Below are 24,838 nucleotides of genomic sequence, written 5' to 3' on the forward strand. Positions count from 1 at the left end.
AAAAAATTACCGAGATGTCTTCATCGCAGCAAAATTTTACAACAAGGGCATCACATGGCTTAGTCATGGCACACTGCAGAATTTAGTAATTTAACTAATTTGTCAGTAAAATAATTTGTCCCTACAGTTTCGAGGCCATTTACGAATCATTAAGAAAGGTCACAACAGCCCGACACACGCAGGAACTAACATTTAATTAGCTTCTCCATAGAAAATAATTTCCCAATAAATGTTTCCCTTGAGCTGAACACATCACAGTTTTGGTTCCTGACGCAGTAACACGGTAAAAAAGTCAAAAAGATCAATTAGTTAGCATTCCCGCGGCTAAAAGAATAAATTAGTAAATTCTTTAAAAATATTAAAAAATCTCTACAACTTAACCGGAACACAGAGGCGGGTTTAAAGGCACGGCATTTTCTTTCCAGGTGATTTCTTCCACCGGCAACGCATAGGGAAGCAACGGGTTCAAGGCAGGACAGGCTGTGTCGGCGGGATTCCGATACCGACTGAGGGTATCGTTTAACTCCGCACCCAGTTCATTCAGGCAAGCGTCCGAATCGGGAAGATCAATGTTCATTTGGTCCGCGGGTTTTTTCTGAAATTTCGCGAGGATGGGAAAAATGTGGCCTTCGGTGGTGAAGATAATTCGCTCGGCGTTCCGATTGACGAAGTTGTCTTCATCGAATAGCTAAATACCGAAACCAAAATCACAGTAATTATGATGTCGGCAAAGATTCTGCATTCTGATTAACATATCCTTCATACGGAACTACACTGCTAAAAAAATTGTACAACAGCAACTTTTTAACTTCAGACGCGGCATCTTGGTTCATATGAAATGGCCATCGTACCTAAGGGAAGAACATTAGCCACTACACTACCAAAACCGTTAAAATTACTAAAAATACATTGCGTATCACCTAATATTTCAAGGTTTCATTAACACCATGACCCTCGGGCCCATTTACAATTATGTTGTAATGAAAAAGCCAGTTACATCTTGAAATCTTAACTGAAATATTATAGTAGTACAGTATTTTATGCAAAAGAATAAAATACGCCATGCTGTAGCACATTTCCATGTAAATGCACAAAATACGCCATGTTAAAGTCGGTTCAAAGGAAAATTCCTATTTGCACAATGCAATCACCATTTTAAAGTATTTACTGTTACCCTCACGTTGCAACGGTTTCTGGTACAATAATTTCTAACTTACTAAGTAGGTTTTCACCATCTTATTCTAACGTTGTTCTTAATACGTGCTTACCAAATACAAATACTTCAATGTCTCGCTGAGGAAGAAACTCTCCATCCGATCCTCTAGCGAGCGATCGCGAAAATTGTGCACAGTAGCAAATCCACACTTCACCCGGGAAATACTGTTAATCCCCTCCACCATCCATTTACCCACATGCAAATACAGCGGATTCTTCGTGGCGCGGTACAAAAAATAAGTCGATTCCGCCAGTTCTGGTCGTAGCGGATATAGGGGAATATTCTCGTGCTCATGAAACCAGTCAAAACGCTCCGGGAGGACACCATATCGTTTCCAAATACTCATGTAAAAATTATGCAGACACACGGCTTCCTGGAGATCACCGGCCAGGACCTGCACACCGGGAAACGCCGCACCCAGGGCGTCAATCCAGAAATTGCTGGGCCGACTGTTGCCTTCGTCCATGTTGACGTTGATGAAGAGCGGATGGGAGGTGGCGTCCGTGCCACACGTAAAAGGACCGACGCGCTGGTGCTGTTTGATGGCGGCGTAGGCTTCGTTAAAGATTTTCAAGTATTCTTCGTCACCAAACAAAATATACGCCTGAAAAGAGCTTGCTAATTACACACACTCGTACAATTCCAATTGAATCATGCTGTGCCATAAAAAATAACAGCTATTCGTCAATAATTTCATTTGAAATATTTGGCAAAACTATGAAAACCCTTTTACAGATCCTTCCAAAAATATTGGCTCACCTTCAGCAGATATTCATAGTACGAATCCATGCCCGCGCCGACTCCTATTCAAAATCAATAATCCACACGTTAGAATACTGGATTCATGTGGGTAACCAGGAACCGGAAAACACGTTTAAGTTTTAAATTCATAAAAGTGACAAATTTAACTGCCTCATCTTCCACACAAAAAAAACTACCGACTCATAATTGCTATTTTAAAAGACTTAATTGATTTGCCAGATAGCTTGATCTTGGAATACCAATGCTTATGCAACCATGTTAGGATGGATGATGGATAGACATTAACGCATCTAGCCAATGCACTACGATACCGCCACATTACGTACCAGACATCTTATCAATCCACTCTCCCAGCGCCACGTTAATACTATTCCCCAGCAACCCGGTCGCCCTGGACCGCTTCTCCCACAATCGCAGCATGGCGCGCTTGGCCATATTTTCGTACATCTCATCCCCCGTCAGCCGGCTGGCCACGCCCCACTCCAACACCAGACTGCCCGCCCCGGCCAGACACGTCTCGTGCATCTTCTCCGCCATCATCTGTATACCGTGCCGCAAATTAATCCGCGGTACGGGCAGATAGTTGCCGACGCCCTGGAAAGCGTCGCTCAGACGGTCGATGAGATCGCGCGCCAGATCCAGCAGTTCGTTGTCGTAGGCGGCCAGACGCGCGGCCGGGAACAGGGTGTCATCGGTCAGGAGGACGTGGGCCGACAGAAGACCGCCCAGGACGCGGATGGTGGCTTCAAAGACCTGCACGGTCACGTCCTGATCGAAGGAGGTATACTGTGACACTAGGTGGACGGCGCGGTGGAATTCGGTTGTATTACCCAGGATCTGCGAGAGAATAGTTATAATAAATACCGATTATCGACAAATAAACTGTAAAAGATAAAAATTCGTTTATATTGCCCAGGACGAGCGAGAGAATAGTTATAATAAATACCGATTATTCACGAATAAACTTGAAAGCTATAAAAATATCCACAAAATTAAAGCACAAAAAAATACAAATAAGTTAAAGGGATAAACAGGAATTCAAATCCATCGTCAAAATATACGACGACTCGTACTTTAGCATCTATACTTTTGCTCGCATTTTAGTCTTAAGTTCTTAACCACTCAAATACGGTGAAATCTCCGAAACAAATCAGCATTTTTTGGCGCGCCAATAAAACATCGTTAAAGCCATTTCCTGCATATTTTAACATAATTATGGGATTCTGCGCTCTCTTAAAGCTGCAAGAGCGGGTTTAAAACTTGTCAGAGACTACTATTATACGATCACAAACGTTCGGTGTCATCAAATTTGTTTTCGTCAGTATTAGTGCTTTATTAGCATCGAATTCTAACAGAAGAAGTCGGTATCGTTACGAAAAGTCATGCAACCGTAATTTAATTAAATTCAATCCTTTCAATCACATCTTCTTTCCATCCTCCACTGTGATTTGCAACCAATAAAAAATTTAAAGAACAATAAAAACTATTAACTACTGGTTAATTATCGTCGCAGATCAAAAAGCTTTGCAAATTTTCGCAACAAAAAGCTTCAAAAAATTTTACTAAATCACTATCAGTGCTGTTTAAATTTCAAAATACTCCAGAAACTGAACACTGCAACTTTCTGCAGCGATACTACCAGTCTGCCACTACTCTACGGTATAAATCATTACTATCTGCACATTAACATCAGAATGATGATACTTGCCACTTGCCAGTAGTGCATCCAAAGAATCGATCAGAGTCAGTGAATAATTTCCCAGTACATCATTAATGTTGATATTGCTCCTAAAAATTAAAATGATGAATTTTTTTAAAAACTATGCACACGCCAATGGAATAAACAGAGAATACCAAGTCTTGTATCAGTAAATCAAGCCTAGTACAGTACTGGAATACTGGATCAATAAAATAATCTAGCAACAGATTATGCATAATGGATTCAAAATGCAAACGGGAAACCTTGTTGATAAACGGAAAAAAACGTTGTTTATTAAAGCGAGCTACGTAATTCGACAATATGATACAAGAATAAATTCTAAAATTCTCACGGATTTTCCCAGTCAGGACCTCGTCCGACACAGTCAATGGGATTGAGCTCATCCTTGGGCCAGGCATGCTGCATGTAGTTATCGTAGGCGAAATAGAACATCTCCTTGACTTGCTGCTGCATGTCCTGACGCAGTTTGGCAGGGAAATAACCGTACTTTGCCAGGACATCGTCCGACACGGGCAGACCGTAGCGCGCAAAGAGCTCCGCGGTCAGGGGCGCTCCTGGGTCCGGGAGCAGCAGCAGTAGCAAGATTAACGCCAAATACTTCATGATACTGCCCAGCACCTGTACAATCTACGGAGATCATAGCGAAGAGCGTATCGCATCCAAAGACATCGATCACATTCACATCGTCGATTGTGCCGTAATGGCAAAGTCGGATGGTGTGTTTTCAAGATTCCGAACACTATTCGCGCCTATGCTGCCATTATTCGTGCATTCCTATCCGACACCTCAGCTGGAAATTCCAAATTTTTATCAAAAGATGATAAGAATAGACTGGGTCCTAGTGACCAGGATACACGGATAAAAATAATAATTGATGAATGATGGTGAAAAAATGTGAAACTGCAAGAATGCGACTGGAAGTTGACTTTTACAGTAGTTGCGCACAGCAAAAACATACAACGATAACGCTAACTGTCTAACAACAGGAACTTGCTGTTCCATAAACGCAAAATACGCTATACTCGTATAGAAAGTACTACTTGACAAAAGCTAAAATAAAAGCTGCTAAATTCTAAAATTTAAAAAATTAACGATCCTTTTACAAGTCAGTACAGAACACGAAAGTGAAAAGCTAATTAGGACCCTAGCAGTTCTGGAGTATTTGGTAGCCAACCTGTTGCCACTAATCTACGCTTTCAGCGATTTTTAATAACATTACCGTATTTACCGTCTATAAACCTCACAGCCTAATAACACGTCATCAAATCCACAGCTGACTTGTGAGGTTTGCATTTCTGCGGCTTTCAGGTATGCGCAGATAACAATAAAAGAAAAAACATAAACAATTTTTATGCTGACGTTTGCAGTTTGCACATATGTATTGTACGTACGGTGCACTGATACCACTAAAATTAATATTTTTGTCGAAATATTTGTCAAATAATAAGTTTTGTTTTACAGGCAATAATAATTTACGAGACGGCATTCAAAACTGCGAAAAACTGGTTTAATAATAAGTTTCGATACTGGAAGGAGTAATATTAAAACCAGCCATAGGGGGTTCTGAAAATTATTATCATTACTAGATCCATTTTACTGTAAATGTTTAAGAAGAGTTGTTTATCACTTTTTCACTCACTTTTCAGATATCACTTTTTTGTGTCTGCACTTGGCCGGCAAACGTCAAACACAGCGATTTTCAATTTTATTCGATTTGCTGATTTCTTTAAAATTTGCATAAGCCGTTTATTCGGTACATGAATTTTCAATACGTATGTCAGCAATCTGCTTCTGCATAGTGATTAATAATTTTTATGAAACTTAAAATCAACCCCATCAAGGCCTTAATTAGTCTCTAACTGTGAACGTATCAATCCTGCGTTGACTGATACTTCCGCCTCTAAAACATCGAAGCCGGATATCCAAACTGTTAGCCAGCCGCCAAAAAGATTAAAGTACAATCAAACTGCGGACCAAGAGTGTAATTTCATTCTCCTCGAAATTTCGGTTTCCTTTTTTCCTTGAACGCCGCCAATCCCTCCAAGCGGTCCTTAGTCTTGACAATCTGAGCATAGCAGCCTTCTTCAATCTTCAGACCGGCCTCAAGATCCACTTCGACGCCTCGGTTGATGGCCACTTTGGCCATGCGCAGCGCAATGGGCCCATTCAACACCCAGGGTTCGGCCACTTCCAATGCCTTCTTGTACGCGGCACTACCGTCGCTGTTCTGCTCCACGAGATGATTAACAATGCCCTGGGCATGGGCTTGGGCACCGTCCAGTACCTGCCCGGTAAATATGAGATCCTTGGCGCGAGACGGTCCAACTAGCCGGGTCAGCAACTGTAATTATAAACTGTTGAAATGGCGCATGTGTTATGTTATGTTACTCTGACTTTCGTTTCTTTTTCTCGGATACTGATTGATGACCAGAATTTTTCCAATTACAGATAACAAATTACTTGACTTTTCTAACGTCTAACCAATTCGCAATTGCCAATGAAACACAGCATGCAACTTTGGTTGCTGACTTATTACTGCCCAAGATTACGAATTCGAGGGATGCAGGAAAAATGTAGAGGAATGGAAAAACGATATTAAAAACAAGTCTAAAAACCCACATACGCACGACACGCGCATTTCGATAAATATAATAAAAAGACTGCCTTTCTCTCTTGTACCTTTATTTAAGGCCGCAGCTTTTACAACCATTACCACATTGAATGCCATTCCACTACAAACCTCACTCCTCAATAAATTCTAGTACTGGGAGGAATATTAGTTTCACAGGCTCCAAACATTCACACAAACGGAAATGTAAATCGTTTAATAATTTCGCTTTTTAACTAACAACAATTTAGTTACTACTTCATGTTTTATCACAGTTCGACTATTCGTACCTGCGTTCCTCCCGCTCCAGGAATAATTCCCAGTTTCGTTTCCACTAAACCGATTTTCGCCGTGCTACTGGCCACGCGCACATCACACGCTAGCGCCATTTCCAACCCGCCACCCAGCGCCATACCATCCAACGCGGCGATGGTCGGCACCGGGAAATTATATAGATCCGCCATGAGATTCCGGAGATTGGCCACGAACGGCGCCACCTCTTCCTCGCGCATCGTCATGCGTTCCTTCAAATCCGCACCCGAACAAAAGACCCCCGGGGTGGTACTGCGCAGGATTATGGCCCGCACCGCCGTATCCTGGCGCGCCGATTCCAGGCATGCGCGGAACTGTTTGAGCAGGTTCTTGCTGATGGCATTGCGCACCTCAGGACGGTTGAGGTTGAAGACGAGGACGCCGTTGTGGGGGTCCTGAGTTAGTTTGTTGGCATAGAATTCCTCGGTGCGGGCTTTCCCTGGCTGGGCATCGTTGGAGGCGATTTGACAGACGCTGTGGCAAGTGGAAAACGAGCGAAAAGCTGGATGAAGTTGCCGGCTGTTCCGGAGAAAAGATGTAATTATCATTTTGATTTTATCTAAATTAAGAAAACCCGGGAATAAAGGCAATATCTGACGTGGATGCAGATACAGAAGTCAAACTGAAACAACTTTCAAGCGAATATCAGAAAATTACGAAAATTCCACTACTACCGATCCAAGGAAGAGGATGGACTTAAACGACTATCAAATCTGTGCAAAAAACTTGAACAGAAGTTTTTTTTTACAATTCAAAGAATAGCAAGTTGGTAACTTTTCGAAATTTCTTATTCTATAAAAAATTTCAAAAACCAGCGATCAGCTGTTTGATGTTAAAAGGAAATTTTTATTTGTTGGGATTTGCTTAGCAGCTCGGTACTGTACATGGTGGTGCAGCGTTAAATCGCCACCGAAATCTGTTGGCACAAATGCCTTGCCACCGGCATAAAATTCTCGCTTCCGATTTCGTCACTGCGGAGTGCGGACTGCGCATACAAACACAGCAGTTCGAAATTTTCCTTGTTTTGGTTAGGTTTTCGTAAAACTGCGGGGAGTCTCGATCCTGAAAAAAAAACAGATCTTATTTTACGGTCGGCAGTTCTTTTGTCGATTATTTGCTTGTATCTCTTTACTATGGATTATGATGAGGAACAGCCGCCGACACCGACCACCCGTTTGGCCAACCTTGAAAACGAGTGAGTGTAAGCCCAGGATATTCCACTCAACTATTGATTGCCCTCGTTATTTGTCCACGAAAGGTTTTTTCATATGAGTTCTTAACAACTGCGACCCTAATTGCTTGAATGGTGCTCATGGCAGCTCACGATATATTAATTTCGGGTGCAAATTATATCTGGCGTTGTTTGCACTTTGCAGCATCGAAGAACTGTGCCGTTCGATGAAAAATGAAGAGGTTTCGGAGCAAGAACTGCAGGATCATTTCCTGGATTTCTCCCCTGAGCAGTTGAAATCGGTGGTGAATCGCATGATCAAAGCTGTAAGCAACTTCAGGTTGTTTTTAACTGTCCGTACACTTTACGACGCACGTAGTATTTCCAGCCACAACCGCTAACTTCAGTACGAAGTAACTCATTCCGATTGAACCTGATTTTCAATAAGCAATTTTTTGTGTTTAATTTAATTCGGTTTTATAAAATTCATAATTATTACAATTCATAAAATAATTCTTATGGTGAACAGTACTTACTTGAGCACCTCTGAGTACTGTATAGAATGCATAAGGCAAGTAATTTAAACACGATAATAAGGATGAGTGGTAATTGTCGTTAAGATTACAGTAATCATAAAAAAACTAAGTACTTACTATAAATGCATGTATCAGTTTAATATTTTAATACATACTTACAATACGCAGTGTTTGTCAAGTTAATTGGGCGATGCATCGTAGATGAAGCTGCAAGTGAAACCCGACGGCCCTATTATCCGTTTGCGCGATAACTCCATCATCAAACGACTGCAGGGCCTGGACGAGGACGAAATCAAGACGTACGAGGCCATTGAAGCCGTCGGCAATAAGGGCATCGCCTCGCGCTACCTCCGCATCCGCGCCGGCAAACTGTCCACCACCCGCATCGCCAAGATCCTGCAGACGCTGGAGACGAAGATGCTGATCAAAGCGGTGAAATTGCAGAAAAGCGCCAACCGCGCCTCCAACAGCTTGCAAAAGATGTATATGTTGGCGCATCTGCAACCGGATGAGGCGTCGGTGGGCAAGCAGACGGTGTACGGCGTGGGGACCATGTTCGATGTGGCGCTGTTTGAGACGGTGTCCAAGGTGTGCGTGGTGGAGTTGAAGAAGCGGATGAAGGAATTTTTACAGCGCGATGTGTCGCCGGATGCCACAGCGGAAGAAATCCTGGCGGCGGTGGTGGAAAGCGGAGCCGTTAAGGTATGTCGAAGGTGGTTTGATTTCGTTAATCCTTGTTATAGTCCTGTGATTGTACTTTTCTGATGTAGATAGGTAGGTAGGCAGAATTGTGTAGGTAGATGCAGACAGAATTTTTTTGCTGTACGATGTACGATTTTTCTGTTGATTTTTCTGTATGATGATGCGTATGTACGCATATACCGGTAATCGGTTGTTATAATTAAAATTATTTAGCCATACGATAATTTTGATTTGATGTAGTCATAGTACGTATACTTACTGATGATTAATGCCCGACGATGGCCCGCATCAGTGTGTGGCGTGTGCAGTGCGGAACATCGTTTAATCCTAAGAAGTAAGAATAAGTCAGTGAATTAACGACTGTCTTGTACATGCAGACAGGCGTAGTATGTGGGCTCTATATGTTCAGGTATTATCTTGCGCTTCAGAATCCTCACATTGGTTGAAAAACCGAAAATTAAAAATCGAAATTGATATCTGCAAATTAATTTTTATTACTCGTTAAGATGCTGTTAAAGCGTTATTTTTTGCTTTACGCGTGAATATTTGGGATGTTAGAATAAATTGGAGAAGCTCATTTGCTTTGCAATACTCAATGTTTTCCATGTTTATTAAATGTGTAATGTGTATATTAAATGTGTATATATATGACTTTTGCAGAGTGATTTGACGGAAGGCAGTATTGAAGCGGCGCTCAAAATGATGGAGCTGAATGGTAAAGTGGAAAGAAGAGTTTTCTTCGAAACCGATGGTGAAGTTGTTCGTTACCGACTGCACACGATTAAAACGGACAAGCCGGAAGCCGCCTTGCCCTGCGTTGGTTGCCCGGTAAATTTCAGATGTACAGCACCTGCGAAGGTTTTTGTAGTTTGCTAATGCTAAAATATTTAAGTTACCATAAAGTTTTTAGTGCCATTAAAAGTTTTCAGTTTACTTTGTGGGCCACGTTCCAGTGTGGTTTTAAAATGAATCAGAATCATTCACAGCAGAAACGTCCAACGTTGGTCATAGGGTGAACTACGGTTTAAAGACGTTTTGAAATCGCAAGAAAAGCCGAGTAGTGTAGAATATTAGCAGTATTTGACTCGCGAAATTTCTCGTATTTTATAGTTTTTAAATTTTATGATACGCGTGCATATCGTAAAGAAGTGTTATCGCATGTTATTAGACATGTGAAAGTGGAACTGTCTAAAACCAACTGAGTACAAACATTGTTGAAGAAGAAATCTAGCTGCTGTAGTGATTCGATTTCTGTCGGTAGTATGTATGATATAAGAAGCGAACAGCATGCAGCAGTAAATTTTTATTTACGCAAAGTGAACTGGAAAATTACGAAGTTTCAGGTTAATGAGGTAATGTGCATTATTAATGCTGGAGTTGTAGTATGATGGCTGATTGAGTGTACCTCGTACATCGTTTTCGGTGAACTTTTATTGGCTGATTTTAATTGCCTGCTGTAATGAACGTTTTCAAAGCAATTTTTTATTAAATAAAAAATGGTTTTTGGGAAAATACAGAGCACATGATCTGTATTTTCCCAAAAACAGTTCAGTTATTGAAAATTTTTGTGAAACAGAATAGCACCAGTATTAATGATGGTTTTACTCCTTGTTCTAACAAGTCTTTTATTTAGCAACGCTGAATAAATACTTTAGTCTTATACTGAGTCAATCATTAATTTTATATTGCCTGCGTCCTGATTGTTTTGACTTTTTAGGTCAAACATCTCTGTTCCTTTAATACACCGATAAATCCAATTGACTGTCCGCATTTTGATACCTGGATAAAGACCAGCAATTTTTAAATTTTAGATACCATTTCCGTGTTGACTTTTTTCTCGAAGATTGTCTTTCATGGCTTCTGTTACTTGGCATTCGAAACAGCATCGTTTCTGTTGCTTGTTGATCTTCACGAATGCGACATTTGTACGAACACAGCGATATAAACCGAAGAAAACGAGTAAACGGCAAATCCGTTTTGCAGCGGTTTTATTTGCATTTTCTATTGTGAAAGTTTGAAATTTCGTGCCAGTTTGTGCCATCATATTTGGTAAGAAAGGTGACCTTTTTGCACGAGATATACTTGTTGCATATTCTTTGTCACCAGCTGACCTGTGCTGCGCAATCATCGTGACTGCATCATAATTGCATATATATGTATCGGTCACATACGGTAATTAGCGAAAACTGATACGGCTTCCGTCAAACTCTGTATCAGATACATTTTCGCCCAGTAAATATTACAGAAAATTAAAGGAACCGTTTTGAAATAGCAGTATTTTACCGCGGTACAGTTCTGCGTAATAGGTACCATTGCGTAAGTTGTACGCGCAGATAAGCTGTGGTATTGATGTGCATTTCAATTATTTGTCGCAAAGCGATAAGGAACAATTCAGACTGATAAAAGACAATACATCAATCGCCGGTGAAACAGCTCCATATTAGGCAGACACATATAAATGGATCTGCGATCGATTATTTCCGGTGGAGAAATTCCCACGTTCATACTGTGTTTATAGCTGGCAAGTGAAACAGTTTAATAATCTTCATTTTATCATGGAAAAAGACAAGGAAGCGCAGATGCACAGTAGTGCTAGCACATCGGAAATCTTGATAATTAAATCAACAACAGGAAAGACCGCTGAGCCGAAAAGCGGGAAGGCGGGGAAGATCGGTGTAGCTGTGGTAGCGGTAATTTTGTTGGCGTTGTTGGTGGCTACGCTGGTGTACTACAATATCCAACCGGCCCGGAAGGAGCTGCAGTGGTATCATGAGACGGTCATTTATCAGATTTATCCGCGCAGTTTCAAGGATTCGGATGGGGATGGAGTTGGCGACATACCCGGTATGAAATTACCTCTTATAATCTTTTTTTATAATCGTAATTATCTATTTTCGTAAAACATCTTACAATCTTTTTTGGTATATAAATAAATCTTGGCTTGACTAATGTAAAGGTTCTAATAAATGCGCGTTTTTACGGTGTCTTTTATGGCAAGAATGGATATTTTTTACCTTTGTTAAGATATTTGTAGGTCAACTTATGATAGAATTACATATATCTGTATAAGGAGTGTTTGACAACGATAATTTTGTAACCGTTATTCTTATTCTTCTTACTTTTCAACTGCTCTGCAATTTAAGACAGGAGCAGCACTCTACAGTATGGCATATAATGCGTATAAGTATCTGTATATACTACAAATATATCGTGTGTCGTAGTGATGTGGCTGCCACTGGCTGGATCTATTTTAGGGCATCCTGATTAACGAGTTCCTGTACATAAAAGTTATCCTTATACAATATAGGGTAACAGAGGTGACTGATTTATACGGTTTATTTACATTTTTCGTGACTATGGATTGCTGCATGTTGACTTTGTTATCTTAAAAATTCCAGTCAATATAATTTAACTGCTAATTTATCAGAAAAATTTTTCCGAATGATTTGCTTTACAATTTCATGCTGTTTTACAGACTCACTTTTACTTAGGTAATATTATGCAGAACCTTATACATGATTTTTTCATTGTTTTTATTTTTTTCATACATTTTTACTCAAATTTTGACTTTTTTCGGTGGTGTGTATCGAGGGCTCACTTTTTTCGTATCCTGTAGTTTTCGGCTTGGTATCGATAATAAGGTAGAAGCGCGATTGTGTAGCATACACTTGCTGATAAATCCTTTGTCATCTATCTCGTATATTTTTGACGTTCTGTAAACAGGTATAACGGAAAAACTGGGTTATCTGCAACAATTGGGAATAACAACAATATGGCTGAGTCCAATCTTCCGTTCGCCGATGCGAGACTTTGGCTACGATATCGCCAACTACACCGAAATCGAGCCATTGTTCGGCAATATGACTGACTTTGAGGAAATGCTGAGAAAAGCTAACGAAAGGGGTATGTGTGTTAGAGATGGGCATGGGATAGGAATATCAATTGCGTGTTATGTTAATTTATGGGGGTTCTTTTTTAAAATTAATTTTCAGTAATTTAATGAAAAATTTCATGCGATTGCTGGATGGATCACGTACGGCAGTTACATTACATAGTTTCTACCTTTCTCTAGTTTTGTAATGCATTTATTTGCGTGGAAGCATATAAGAACTTATTCCAAAAGAAGAATATTCTGGTTGTGTTTCGTTGTAATTGGCTGTGATTTTATTTTATTTGACTATTACTGTAGAAATTGTAAGAATTATAGTTCTCAGAAACAGCAGCTGGGTAATTACAAATATGATTAGCTAGTACAGTGCTGATATTAACTGTTGTGGAAATATTCGGACTGGTTTGACTGATTTGCTTACTGTATAGGTATCAGAATAATTCTGGATTTTGTTCCCAACCATACAAGCGACGAATCAGAGTGGTTCAAGCGGAGTGTTGCGGGTGATGAATACTACCGAAATTTCTATACGTGGCATCCTGGCCACTCCAAACGCCGAACCAATATAACGCTGTACAGTGCAGCATTGCAAGCCAATGTCACGAAGGAAATTCCGGATGTGCCCAATAATTGGGTATACTTATTACGAAAACGATACGTATTGCGCTTATCCGAAAACCGATTTTTATGTGGGAATTATCGAAGAATTATTTGACTATTTTGTGTACTAATTTACAGTTAGAGTCGTAATTTTTTATTTCATTAGCGCTAGTAGAGTAGAATCAGCTTTCAAAAATTACGAAAAAATTACGAGGCTCTTGCATTTCATCCCAAAAATTAATTTTCTTTAATAACGGACAGATGAGTGTTTTTGGCGGATCAGCGTGGACATGGAACGATACGCGGCAGGAGTATTACTTGCACCAGTTCCTGGAATCCATGCCGGATTTGAATTGGTACAACGAGAACGTGACGAAAGCGATGGACGACGTCATGACCTTTTGGCTAGACAAGGGTGTTAGCGGTTTCCGCGTTGACGCTCTGCCCCACATGTTCGAAGTTCCCATCGCTGACATGGAAGATGCCGATGAAACGGACATTAATCCCTTCGAAATTGGCAGTGGATTGACACCGGTGCGTTGCTTTTCGAAACTGTTATTCCTCGTATTCTGAATACTCTTACATTAATTATTAAATAAATAATAAAATTTAATATAATGATTAAATATCACATTTTTGGATGATTGTTGCTTTTCGTGGTGCAGTTGGATTATGAATACTGGTCTCATCCGTACACGAAGAATTACAATAAGACGATTGAATATACAAAAATTTGGATCCAAAAATGAAAGACTATTCCGAATCACATAATACGGAACCCAAGTAAGACAGACACTTATTTTTGCGGCAGTAGACACTTAATCTAGCTGCTTTATATTATTCCTGGTTTTTTTTAGTTTAATTTTAATTATATTTAATTACAATTTTTCGGGAACATTGTTTGACTACTATTTCGTTCCGTGCTAGTGTTACTCTCACTCTGGAATGTTAAATCTGTCAATATTGTGATACAAAATTTGGATTTAAATGGTCATTTTTCTACGTTTCTAAAGGACCCTTTTCTGCACAATTGTGGTCAGGGTGAAATATTTTTCGTTGAATAGGTTTCTGATTTTCGAAGTTGTGGATAAAGACATCCGGAAGATCGTTCAGTATTTTCCGGATGATCCCTTTGGCACGGCAGCCCAGCCGTTTTACTTCGGTTTGGTGTTGAGCCTTAACGATAAGAGTACCGGATCCGACATTCAACGGGTTGTCGAGACGCAAATGCATAATGTTCCGGAGAGTGGCTGGTACAGTTGGGTGGTAAGTACCATACCACTATTTTTCTGTGATTTTTTTTCAGTTTTATTCAAAGCAGTTGTCACCATTACTTAAATTGACAGGATATGAAATTATACAGTAGAGATGCTGTATTTCAATATTCAGTAAAGCGTAGAGAACTTTTTTTACAACTGCATTGTCGGATCTTTTTGTGTATCAGCTGATTAGTTCGTTTTTCGCCCAACCAAATTTATAACGTGATTTCGTAGTGTATGGGATCGTTAATCAGATTAATCGCGTTGCGTGGCTGCTTTGTTGTATTGATTTGTGCAGCATAAAATAGCAGTACAAGGTAATCAACTAGTTCATTTTTTTAGATTGGCAATCATGATCAGAAGCGCGCCACCAACCGGCTAGGCAACGCGCAGTTGATCGACGGGATGAACATGATTAATCTGCTTCTTCCGGGCACGCCCACCACGTACTACGGGGAAGAGATCGGGATGCAGAATACCATTATCGAGCGCGCCGACCAGATTCGAGATCCTTTTGCTTTGAATTATGCTTACGAAGGATTGGAGGTATGTGTATTTAATCCTCACATCTTCAAAAGAAAAGCTAATAGTTCTTGACCTTCCACTTTCTGAACTGTTTGCTTGGAAAAGATTTTGGACAATTACTTTTGAATATTTGTTGGTGTTTTTTGTTTTTTTCTGATCAGTGGATATTTCAAAGTTTTATTTTTAAAATCATGTAGAGGAGCCCTTTTCGAGTTTCTGGTACGGGCTAAGTTTTAAAAGCAGCATTTTTTTAGCATTTGGTCACACTGACCTGACTGATTCAGTACCAATACTCGTTTAAGAAATATGGAAATTGTAGTGAGGAGGCATGAGCCATAGAGGTGATCCAAACTTGTGTTACTGCTACGCATACTTACGTACTTACAACATTTGCTCCAGTTAAAATTTCTAATCATTTTTTTATCTACTCCGCTAATTGCAGGGTATGCTAAAGAAGACACGTGACTGGAGCCGCGCACCTATGCAGTGGGATAATAGCACCAGTGCCGGCTTTTCAACGAATGCCACAACGTGGCTCCCCATCAACCCTGACTACGCATTCCACATTAACGTCGAGGTGAGACTATTTATGTACATGGAAACTTGGGAAGTAATAAAAGAAAGAGTTACGAAATTGACAAATTAACGCTGCGCGCACAACTAAACGGTAGAAATTTCGAAACCCTTGTGATTTGGATAATCTCAAAACTCATGCAGTACGAGTATATATGTACAACGCGCATCAGATTTATTGATGCGTACGCGAAACTGCCGGCGTGAGTGTGAAAAAGTAAATAAAATAAATACGATGTTTTTATCCCGGAACAGCATCAAACCTCGCAGACGGTCAACCACACCCACTACCACCTGTACCGCGATCTGCTGCGCATCCGCAAGACCGCGCCCTTCCGACAGGGTTTCATGCGCTTCGGACCGGTGACAGACGATCTGTTCTCCTTCGTCCGGGAACTGGGCGATGTGCACTACCTGGTGGCCGTCGATCTGCGCCGTAACACCAGCCTGCCCATCGTCACCTACGACTTCTCCCAGCTGCGCATGGAGGGCACGGCGAAAGTGGTCTGCGGCAGTGCCCATATTTACGGGGAGCCGCAGCCCCTGGGGCAGCTGGAGGCGGAGCAGGATGTGGATTTGAAGGCGGTACCGTTTAAGCCCTCCGCGGCGGTTGTTATCCGGGTGTCGCATACGCATTAAAGAGAAATGGTGGGAAACGTTGTATGCAGCACGTTGGTCAGTCTTTCGAATGATTATTCGCGAGAGTGTAGTTTTACTGCGGTTCCTCCTGCGGTAAATGCCAGTTATGTATTCTGAATTTTTTGTTGGGTGAACAGAATTTTCTGAGAATCAAACTATTTACTCTGCCGTATTTTTTATGCAAAAAGCCGAACATGTTTTCGCTGTTTGTGTATATAGTGAATTTAGCAAACGGAATTTTCCTCGTTCGAATATTTTCAAATTTTTTATTTAATACTGCATCGCACATATAACGTCATCAGTACAAACGAAATTAAAACTACGCGTACGCGTAGATAAGACAACTGCGCCATATTTAAACAGATTAAACACGAGATATAAAAATACACAAGAACGTGGTCCTGAGCCGTGGCCGTCCGTCCATCGGCCTACTGCAACTTGCGGCAATGGCCGCGTCCGGGCCTAGTGTTCTTGGAAGTCAAGGTCTCGCAGGTCAGCCGCAGTTTCTTGGTGGAGCAGCATGGCAGATCGGGGCCGCAGTCTCCTCCCAGTTCCTTCTGGCAAGCGGCCTCAGTCGACGCGAACTGCAAATTAAAACTTGGATTATTGTGATTTTTATTTTAAACAAAAATTTGTTTTTTTACAGCACTAATAGAATGGTATCTGTAACGCATATCTATTATATGCTTTAGTATATGCAGTTATGCATATGGTGATCGCGGGATACGGTATAATCACTGTTATTAAGAAAAATTAAATAGATACATGCAGGAGGCGATCATCAGATTACCCATTTTCGCAGATCAATTATAAGAGTTTTTGTTACGATCAGATCATTTATCAGCAAAAGAACGATTTTACAAAGATTTTACTTACCATGGCGGCCACCATGACGACGAAAAGCACGCACCAGCGTAAAAAGTTCATAATGACGACTTGACGAGTAGAAGAGTTAGTCCAGCGAAAGGTCACAGGTCGTTATAGAAAACGCTAATTTCGTATGATATTCCGGCCGTAATCACCAAACCAGATTGCACTTTGCGACAAAACAGAAATGGTAAGTTAAAAACACTGCTTATATACCTCCAATAGCCTTGGTCCGTGTAGCCCTACCACAAAAAACGCTACTCTGAAAATTGTACTAAGTAAGTCCGGTTTGTAATCTGCATGGAACGACACACACCCGCATTGACTTAGAACAAAGAACTTTGTACGTGCAGCGGTGGTCCTTTCAGTGAAAAAGATAGCAAGATCCGGCGATGCGGTCACATTCATTGAGAATAATCGGAGTTAGTATCCTTGTACTGCGCCACGGGATTAGCGAAATAATTCCACCGAGAAGGCATTATGTGTGAAAGAAGGTTGGCATTTGAACTCTCATGCCATACGCGCAATGAAGCTGATTGGGTGACCTTTTTCAGAAACAGGGGATTTCTGAAAAACTGCATAAATTACACGTGCTGCTGCATCACCGAATATCCTGCACCAGACTACAGCTTCTCTTTGTAAGCTATTTTTAAAAATTATCTTGGCTGCAATGCCGGCAACTTGGCTGAAAATTACATTATGCGTATAACCGCAGTCTTTCCCAGGTGGCAACATTCCGCACGATGATGTTTTTTACCCATTTATTGCTGACCTTCATAACGGAGTCCCAAGACCATCTGTATATATCGAACCTCCTCATAGTCAAATATTAGGAAGTAAATACATCGTACCGACTTCTTGTAACCTTGCAGATGACACGTACCTCGATGCCGGCATTGTTGAGGTGTACCTGATCTGACAGAATGAGATTTGTTCTCTAGGGCTTATCGATTAGACCAATTTCGTGCGGCCAATGTCAAAACGCCGGCAGAATTTCCTGCAGACCGAATTTTTGGGTGGTCAAACCGCCGACCGAATTTTCTGCCGGCAGAATTTTTTCAACATTCTTAACTTCAAGTATGTCGTATTTCAAATATTATAAAAATATTACCTGGCACACGGTCTGTTACTCGCGCTGATATATATAAGAATTTAGAAGGGATCAGACTAACTCACACTTCGGTGTTATCATGACGCAGTGGCATTGTTGAACACTTTGTTTATCTCTTTTGCGCTGTTCTTTGTGTTCTCTTCCGAGCTTTCTTTCTGTGCAAGCTGTCAATGCAACATCAAAAGTGTGCCACTAAAGATACTGCACTTATATCAGCGCGAGTAACAGACCGTGTGCCAGGTAATATTTTTATAATATTTGAAATACGACTTACTTGAAGTTAAAAATGTTGAAAAAATTCTGCCGGCAGAAAATTCGGTCGGCGTTTTGACCACACAAAAATTCGGTCGGCAGGAAATTCTGCCGGCGTTTTGACATTGGCCATTTCGTGCATGGAGAGCTTGCTTTTGATACTGAACGGCGTGTCTTCCTAAAAGTTTTGTCTGGTGAAATTATTTTTAGCGCACGTGGCGGCTGTCAAAGCGATTCCGAGGCTCGAGCAGTGTACCGCTATGATAATGTTTAATGCGTGATTATTACGAGTACTGAAGTTTTACGGATCTCTGCATGAGATAATCCATAGACACAAGAATTTCAAAAAAGGCAATTTGCTACTATTACTGCGGACCTACTCTGTACATAAAAATTTTATTGAATTTTATTCGTCGTTAGCGTAAAAGCAGCACTGTACAGACTGTACTGCACTAGTGCATTACATACATATTGTACCTTGGGAAAGTACGCAAGTTATGTACGTATCGTAGCGTTTGGTATTGGAGAGGTACCGTTGTCACAGCATTTTAAACTCTTTCCAAGGGTTACAGATCTCTAGACATATTATTAAAAACTTTTGGAAAGCAGCAGTAAAGATTGATAAATTATTGAGTTTTATAACGTACGTATATCAGTGTGTTTTTCACAATGATAACAGGAAGAAAAAAATGAAAATATAAAAATAAGAACTGAAAAGGCGATTAGGTAGGCCTATCACAATGGTGTCGAGATACGATTTTGTGTCATGCATTAAAAATCGGCGCACGTGAAACTACGATTCTACGACAACAAATCATCCATGGGATGATATTGGCTAATTAAAGGATGCTAACTACGTATTCGTAGCGAAACACCGAAATGCTAAAAATCTAAAAACGTTGGTAGACCGCTTTATAACGAGGGAACCAAGGAGGATTTCCTGGGCGGCGTATAGCTCTGGCCGCGTTTCTTTAGCCGGCTCTGACGTCTTAAACGACCGCTTCCTACAAAAAAAATCATGCCTTTTTTAAACCGTTTTTGGTCACTGGCAATTTTAGACTAAAATCTGTAAGCCTGCTTAAAATCCGGAATATATAGCTAGCCGCAAGGACCAAACGGGAATCAAGGGTTGCCTACTGGATTAATCACTTAATTCAGCTCAGTTACTAAACCGTGAAAAAAATCCCACTACCGTACTGCGGCAGGTGATACCTCGATGCCGGCAGCAGATAATCCGGATAAAAGCCATTCGAAACCGTTTGCTCATGGCGTTGTACAGGAATGGATTCATGCTGCAGTTGATAAAAATGAGGGATTTGGCAAACAGCATGAACCAGATATTCAGCCAGGGTTTCTCCGTAAACGTGTTGTACACCAGTAGACCGCGATAGGGCAACCAGGAGATGGCAAAGGCCACCACGACGATGGCGAGCATTTTGGTCACCTGCGGGCAAGATTAAAGGTCAATCCCGAGTCAAGGTTAAGGAATTTCTTTTCCGTATAGCGAGCGATAAATTATTCTTTCGCTAAGAAATTGTGATAGCTATTTACGTATACTCCATTTTTAGCGGATAAAAGTAAACTGTGATTTTGCTTGTATTTTACGAAACGTTTTTCACTGTTAGGCGTTTGATTTTGGTAAATCTTTGACCTCTTTTATTATCCACAGTTAGTGTAGGGACTACACTATTTGTTAATTATTATTTAAGAGTGTCTTGACATGTTGTAAATTTAAATCATTTTTAAGTACTTCGACCGCGGAAGCCGGTATGTCGTTTTCGTGGCTGTTACCGCGTTTACAAAATATGTCCAGTATTTTTAGATTGAACATCGTAGAGTAGAGGCTTATGCTGTCCGATTGAGTTTCCGGATTTCAGACAAAGGCGATGCAAGAATATTAAAATCAGTCGGTCGAAGCAACACCAACAAAACTGTTATTAAAATTTTTATTTTAAAGCTGTGATAAATCAATGAGTACCAATGGAATGAATGAATGAGACCTTTTATATAAAGTTTCGAATAAAAATGATTTTATTTTCGAAGCAAATTATTATTGCAGCTGATGTGGGCATGACGTTACCTGCGCATGCGACTGATCGGGATTGGAGTACCTCCTGGCCACATCGCCGCTGGACATCCGTGTCGAACTGTCCCGGTACAGCGCCGGATTGGAGCGCTTCACCACAAAACTCCCGCCACTCCCCATGGACACCATGGACGGGCGCCGGATACTGCCGCACCGGCGTCCTTCGCTCATCTCCTTACTCCGCGCTTTCAACACCGAGGTGATCTTGAAGTAGAAGATCATCGCGGCGATCAAGGGGATGACGTAGAACAGGCAAATGTCGCCGATGAACAGCACCATGTACGTGCGTCGTGATAGACGCAGATCGCAGGTGTCGATGCCGGCGTAGGTGGGATGCGGCTGGACTTTGGTCAGGCCTAGCCAGGGCGCAGAATACAGGATGCAGCCGATCCATAGGATGCAGATGATCTTCTTTGCGCGTTGGACACTGCAGATTTTCTTGGCTAAGAGGGGATGACAGATCACCACGTAGCGCTCAACGCTGAAGGCGGTAATACTGAAAAATTAAATTAAAAATGTTTCATGTACGGGCTAATGTTTAGTCGCAGGGAGAGTCATAGGCGTTCAAAATCAACTGAGCTACATAATTTTCAATTTTGTTCACACTAGAGGATCGTCTGCTCTTAGTACTCGTATATACAATATTTTGTTGGCTCAAGCTGACCAACGAACTCAATAACATTTAATGCAGTTATAATTGAGTAATACAATAACAAAATTATGCACAACACTGACAACAGTTTAGGTATAAAAAAAATAAAATGTTTGCAACGAATCAAAAATTTTGCCTATGCCTATAAACTGTAGTGTCATCATACTTTCGGTTAAAACATCAGTGCAAAATCAGTTTAGGATAGTAATGTTTACATACAAAAATTGTATTAGAAACCAGTGTTTTTCTTTCAATGGCAAATTCCGTAAAGACGCACATGTAAAATGTTAATTAACCCAACCCCAAACAATAGATTAATATAAACAATAAATGATTTATTTATAAACGTATTCCCAAGAGATGCAAGGATAAGCGATAATCAGCGCTACCGGATACGTAATGGAATTCTGGCACTACAGTCAGTTGTTGACGAGTGATGAGGTAAATGATTGAAAGATTAATGGACACTCGTTTCGACATTTACGCTGCATATATATTTAAGTACCTTAAACTGCCAGCGTTAATGCCCAAAAAGTTTCCGAATATCAGCAGTGAACAACCGGGTTGGCCCAGCACCCACTGACGCCCGTATAGATGATAAGAGACAACGGCTTCCGGGACGGCCGAGACCAGTGCCACCAAATCGGCACACGCTAATGACACCTGTAAAATGTAGCCGGTTTAGCGTCACGTCAATGTTTATGATACTTGTGCAATTATACGCGACATTAAGGACCCCAGAGCGGAATCGCTGCTTATGTAACGTCGAGGTCTAAGTGCTTTTTACGGTATTCCCGGTAACGCACTCTTCAGCGCATATGTTACCGAAAACGTGCGACAGACATATTTTGTCTTAATAACAAAATGGAAAAAATTAAACAGTCAGGAAGAAAAAACCGGAAATCGATTAACAGCTTATTGAAATTTGTATGGTGGTTTGCGGTTTCTGCAGTTTTACTGTGCCTTGACAAAACTTATAGCCGGCAAAAAACTTGCCGTAATCTAATATACACTGTCGAAGTTATAAGGATTAACTTTTATGGATAATGGAAGTATAAGTCAAATCAAGGACACAACTGCCAAAATTTTTTTTTCAACACCACTAAAATACTCGTAAATGCATCTTTTGTATGGTTTGCTTTTTTCTGACATGTGCAAGACAGAACGTGGGTGTAGTATAGTGACCAAACGAGAGAAAAGAGCGTGGTACTCGCGATTTGAATTGGATTATATTGTCAAAGTATAAATAAATTGCTAGACAATCTAGTTCGGCTAAACTTTAACGAGATGCTCTTGTAAAGTCTTGTTGTCATTTCAGCAACATCCAATTCACATTGAAACTGGTATCACCCTGCGGGATTAAACAATCATCCACGCGGGCCAGTGCCGGAGACTAGCTGTTGCTTTATGGTAATGGGAATAATTATCATTTTGATTTATTGCTCCATTTTGCCGGTTGCACGGCGCCCGCAGCACACACGATCAACGGAAACCGGCATGGATTGGCAGATCTACGTACAAGTGCTGTGCTAGAAGTCCATTCAAAAAAACCTACGTCAATTTGTGACACGCACATACTATCAAAAGGGGCGGTTTACGACCGATAACTTTGTCCTGTGACCTTTCACTATATGAAAAGCTGCAAATCAATGTGTCCCGGCAAAATGGAATTTTTGCGATAAATCTGATTGGGACCCGGACATGACCTATTTTGAGTACTGCCAGCTGGAAAGTGTTCAAATTTTTTTTTGCATTCGCATAATTTTGTGCGGTTTACATAAGCAAGCTGTTGTATCAGCAATTTACAAGTACTACATGTCGATTTAAATACATTAGCCGTGAAATTAAATTATTCCGGGTAACATGGTATAGTGTAACAGCTGTAGAGAAAATTATTCCGGGAAGATCAGGGGGAATGCTCAGTGGAATTTCAAGACCAGACGCACTTGGATAAAAAATCGACATGGGTAATGTGATCTATCACAAACAAGATAATAAGCTGCCAGTGTAATCATAGAGGAAATTAAAGCTGTGTTGCGTATGTATGTGTCGACGTAACGGTTTAACACAACCATTAATAGTGGGAAGTGGGGTGGTTTTCTCTTGAATATGAGGTGAGGTATAATTTTATAGGACGGGATAATTAATCTGGACTACTTGCAATACATACGCAGTCTGGTTGCACCTTACATTACGCAGTGGTAATTTAATACTCCTGACCTTAAAACAACAAAATCGGAAATTAATTAATAACCTCTGTGTAATAGTTCCGCGTATTAATTTCCGTTGGCCTCGGTCATGAATAATTGGAATTACTCATGCCGGGGTTTTTTCTCGCACAACCTAATTTAATTTGCAGTATATTAAAGCCAATGACCGGGCGAGTTGAACATAATTAACGGTAACATAATTAAACGCCTTCTTTTGGTATTCTGATCGATCGCGTTTGAAAAAAATTAAAAATTACGAACATACAATTTCGTTTATATAACACATACCAATGTATATTATACGATTGTAACATGATTCTCTTGTATCATATTTTTATATATTTTGTATTTGTGTATACTTAATTGTAACCTAAGTCGCTTATAACATATTTTTTTAATTCTCGATCAATAAAAAAGAAAAATATTTCAAAAGTCTTAAAAAATTTAAAACAGAAAACGAGAAACACTTTTGAAATGCAAGAATTACGGAACATGCAAAAATATAGTTCGTACCAAGTAACAGTACGTCGGTACATGCAGTGACCGGGTCCGGTGTACGACAACCAGCAGCAGAATATTCCCCCAGAATCCCAGCAGAAATATCGTTGAATGCAGTACGGTGGCGGCAATACGGTAGGACGTGGGAAAGAGCTGCGGTGTCTGCTTGTCCATCTGCTGCTGCAGCATCCACTGCCGTAAAGATTCATTAAGCATCGTCATCTGGATTAATCCCAATCCGGTCTGATTGATGCGGGCAATAACGTCGGAATTAACAGTTGCCATAACATGCCATAACACAATTATTGATAATCGCCGAAATGCCGGCCCACTGTCTGCTGACAATTAACCAAAGTCATCCGGGACGCCATAATTTATAAAGGCAGTATTATATGGTACATTTTGGTTGTTGTTGTTGAAAAACACAAGGTCGTTATGTAAACAAAAATAACAGCGCAGGTAATGATCCGCGAAAAAACGTTAAGCACCGGCGGGTCACTCCGTAATACCGTAGCGTAGTGTTAGTAACGCTTATCACCGGCGCGATCGGGAGGAAAAGTGGCGCGCGCGCGATGATGGTCGAGGCGATGTAGCGGAATTGCACTCCAATGGGGATTACAATAATCATCAACTTGATCAGTTAATGATGT

General features: G+C 40.7%; 5 protein-coding genes across 7 annotated transcripts; 2 read left to right on the top strand and 3 right to left on the bottom strand.

The window, feature by feature from the left end:
- Positions 1 to 23: 23 nt before the first annotated feature.
- Positions 24 to 5,000, bottom strand: LOC129599371 (ER degradation-enhancing alpha-mannosidase-like protein 1). Of its 3 annotated transcripts, none has more exons than XM_055497593.1 (6): positions 4,927 to 5,000; positions 3,694 to 3,766; positions 2,305 to 2,815; positions 1,976 to 2,019; positions 1,269 to 1,820; positions 24 to 688 (listed from the first exon to the last, which is right to left on the bottom strand). In XM_055497593.1, the coding sequence occupies exons 1-6, from the start codon at positions 4,989 to 4,991 to the stop codon at positions 377 to 379; spliced, it is 1,557 nt and encodes a 518-aa protein (XP_055353568.1). In that variant the 5' UTR covers positions 4,992 to 5,000; the 3' UTR covers positions 24 to 376. The 3 variants fall into 3 exon arrangements, with proteins under 3 accessions (XP_055353568.1, XP_055353567.1, XP_055353569.1); XM_055497592.1 differs by lacking the exon at positions 4,927 to 5,000 and adding an exon at positions 4,030 to 4,887 and having other exon boundaries at positions 25 to 688; XM_055497594.1 differs by lacking the exon at positions 4,927 to 5,000 and adding an exon at positions 4,030 to 4,073 and having other exon boundaries at positions 26 to 688; positions 3,687 to 3,766.
- Positions 5,001 to 5,396: 396 nt separating this feature from the next.
- On the bottom strand, positions 5,397 to 7,440 carry LOC129599384 (methylglutaconyl-CoA hydratase, mitochondrial-like). Its single transcript, XM_055497607.1, has 2 exons — positions 6,597 to 7,440; positions 5,397 to 6,039 (listed from the first exon to the last, which is right to left on the bottom strand). The coding sequence occupies exons 1-2, from the start codon at positions 7,164 to 7,166 to the stop codon at positions 5,686 to 5,688; spliced, it is 924 nt and encodes a 307-aa protein (XP_055353582.1). The 5' UTR covers positions 7,167 to 7,440; the 3' UTR covers positions 5,397 to 5,685.
- Positions 7,441 to 7,606: 166 nt separating this feature from the next.
- LOC129599383 (DNA-directed RNA polymerase III subunit RPC6-like) lies at positions 7,607 to 11,007 on the top strand. The gene is made up of 5 exons (XM_055497606.1): positions 7,607 to 7,813; positions 7,995 to 8,115; positions 8,527 to 9,027; positions 9,688 to 9,855; positions 10,745 to 11,007. Exons 1-5 carry the CDS (start codon positions 7,752 to 7,754, stop codon positions 10,829 to 10,831), a joined length of 939 nt encoding a protein of 312 aa, XP_055353581.1. The 5' UTR covers positions 7,607 to 7,751; the 3' UTR covers positions 10,832 to 11,007.
- Positions 11,008 to 11,518: 511 nt separating this feature from the next.
- LOC129599367 (maltase 2-like) lies at positions 11,519 to 16,749 on the top strand. Its single transcript, XM_055497587.1, is given in 10 exon segments — positions 11,519 to 11,871; positions 12,751 to 12,930; positions 13,345 to 13,550; positions 13,778 to 14,050; positions 14,182 to 14,257; positions 14,260 to 14,299; positions 14,581 to 14,782; positions 15,118 to 15,321; positions 15,743 to 15,877; positions 16,129 to 16,749. Coding segments are annotated over 10 exon segments (1,989 nt in total). The 5' UTR covers positions 11,519 to 11,582; the 3' UTR covers positions 16,513 to 16,749.
- A 2,612-nt stretch (positions 16,750 to 19,361) lies between these two features.
- On the bottom strand, positions 19,362 to 24,838 carry LOC129599378 (thyrotropin-releasing hormone receptor-like). The gene is made up of 5 exons (XM_055497601.1): positions 24,204 to 24,838; positions 21,986 to 22,143; positions 20,823 to 21,324; positions 19,955 to 20,186; positions 19,362 to 19,746 (listed from the first exon to the last, which is right to left on the bottom strand). The coding sequence occupies exons 1-5, from the start codon at positions 24,471 to 24,473 to the stop codon at positions 19,655 to 19,657; spliced, it is 1,254 nt and encodes a 417-aa protein (XP_055353576.1). The 5' UTR covers positions 24,474 to 24,838; the 3' UTR covers positions 19,362 to 19,654.

Source organism: Paramacrobiotus metropolitanus, unplaced genomic scaffold (genome assembly GCF_019649055.1).
Source record: "Paramacrobiotus metropolitanus isolate TYO unplaced genomic scaffold, Prichtersi_v1.0 Parri_scaffold0000144, whole genome shotgun sequence".
NCBI classification, from domain to species: domain Eukaryota; kingdom Metazoa; phylum Tardigrada; class Eutardigrada; order Parachela; family Macrobiotidae; genus Paramacrobiotus; species Paramacrobiotus metropolitanus.

Bases quoted from the DNA above. Each gene is read 5' to 3' on its own strand.
- LOC129599371 (XM_055497592.1), bottom strand. From the start codon at position 4,301: ATGAAGTATTTGGCGTTAATCTTGCTACTGCTGCTGCTCCCGGACCCA. The intron at 2,816-3,693 runs GCAAGTGGCAAG...ATTCTCTCGCAG, and splicing joins ATTCTTTGGATGCACTACTG to ATCCTGGGTAATACAACCGA. The intron at 689-1,268 runs GTAAGCACGTAT...TTCGGTATTTAG, and splicing joins CATTGAAGTATTTGTATTTG to CTATTCGATGAAGACAACTT.
- LOC129599384 (XM_055497607.1), bottom strand. From the start codon at position 7,166: ATGATAATTACATCTTTTCTCCGGAACAGCCGGCAACTTCATCCAGCT. The intron at 6,040-6,596 runs GTACGAATAGTC...TTATAATTACAG, and splicing joins CTGGAGCGGGAGGAACGCAG to TTGCTGACCCGGCTAGTTGG.
- LOC129599383 (XM_055497606.1), top strand. From the start codon at position 7,752: ATGGATTATGATGAGGAACAGCCGCCGACACCGACCACCCGTTTGGCC. The intron at 8,116-8,526 runs GTAAGCAACTTC...GATGCATCGTAG, and splicing joins TGAATCGCATGATCAAAGCT to ATGAAGCTGCAAGTGAAACC. The intron at 9,856-10,744 runs GTAAATTTCAGA...TTGACTTTTTAG, and splicing joins TGCCCTGCGTTGGTTGCCCG to GTCAAACATCTCTGTTCCTT.
- LOC129599378 (XM_055497601.1), bottom strand. From the start codon at position 24,473: ATGGCAACTGTTAATTCCGACGTTATTGCCCGCATCAATCAGACCGGA. The intron at 22,144-24,203 runs GTACGAACTATA...TACATTTTACAG, and splicing joins TACCGACGTACTGTTACTTG to GTGTCATTAGCGTGTGCCGA. The intron at 21,325-21,985 runs GTACTTAAATAT...TTAATTTTTCAG, and splicing joins ATTAACGCTGGCAGTTTAAG to TATTACCGCCTTCAGCGTTG.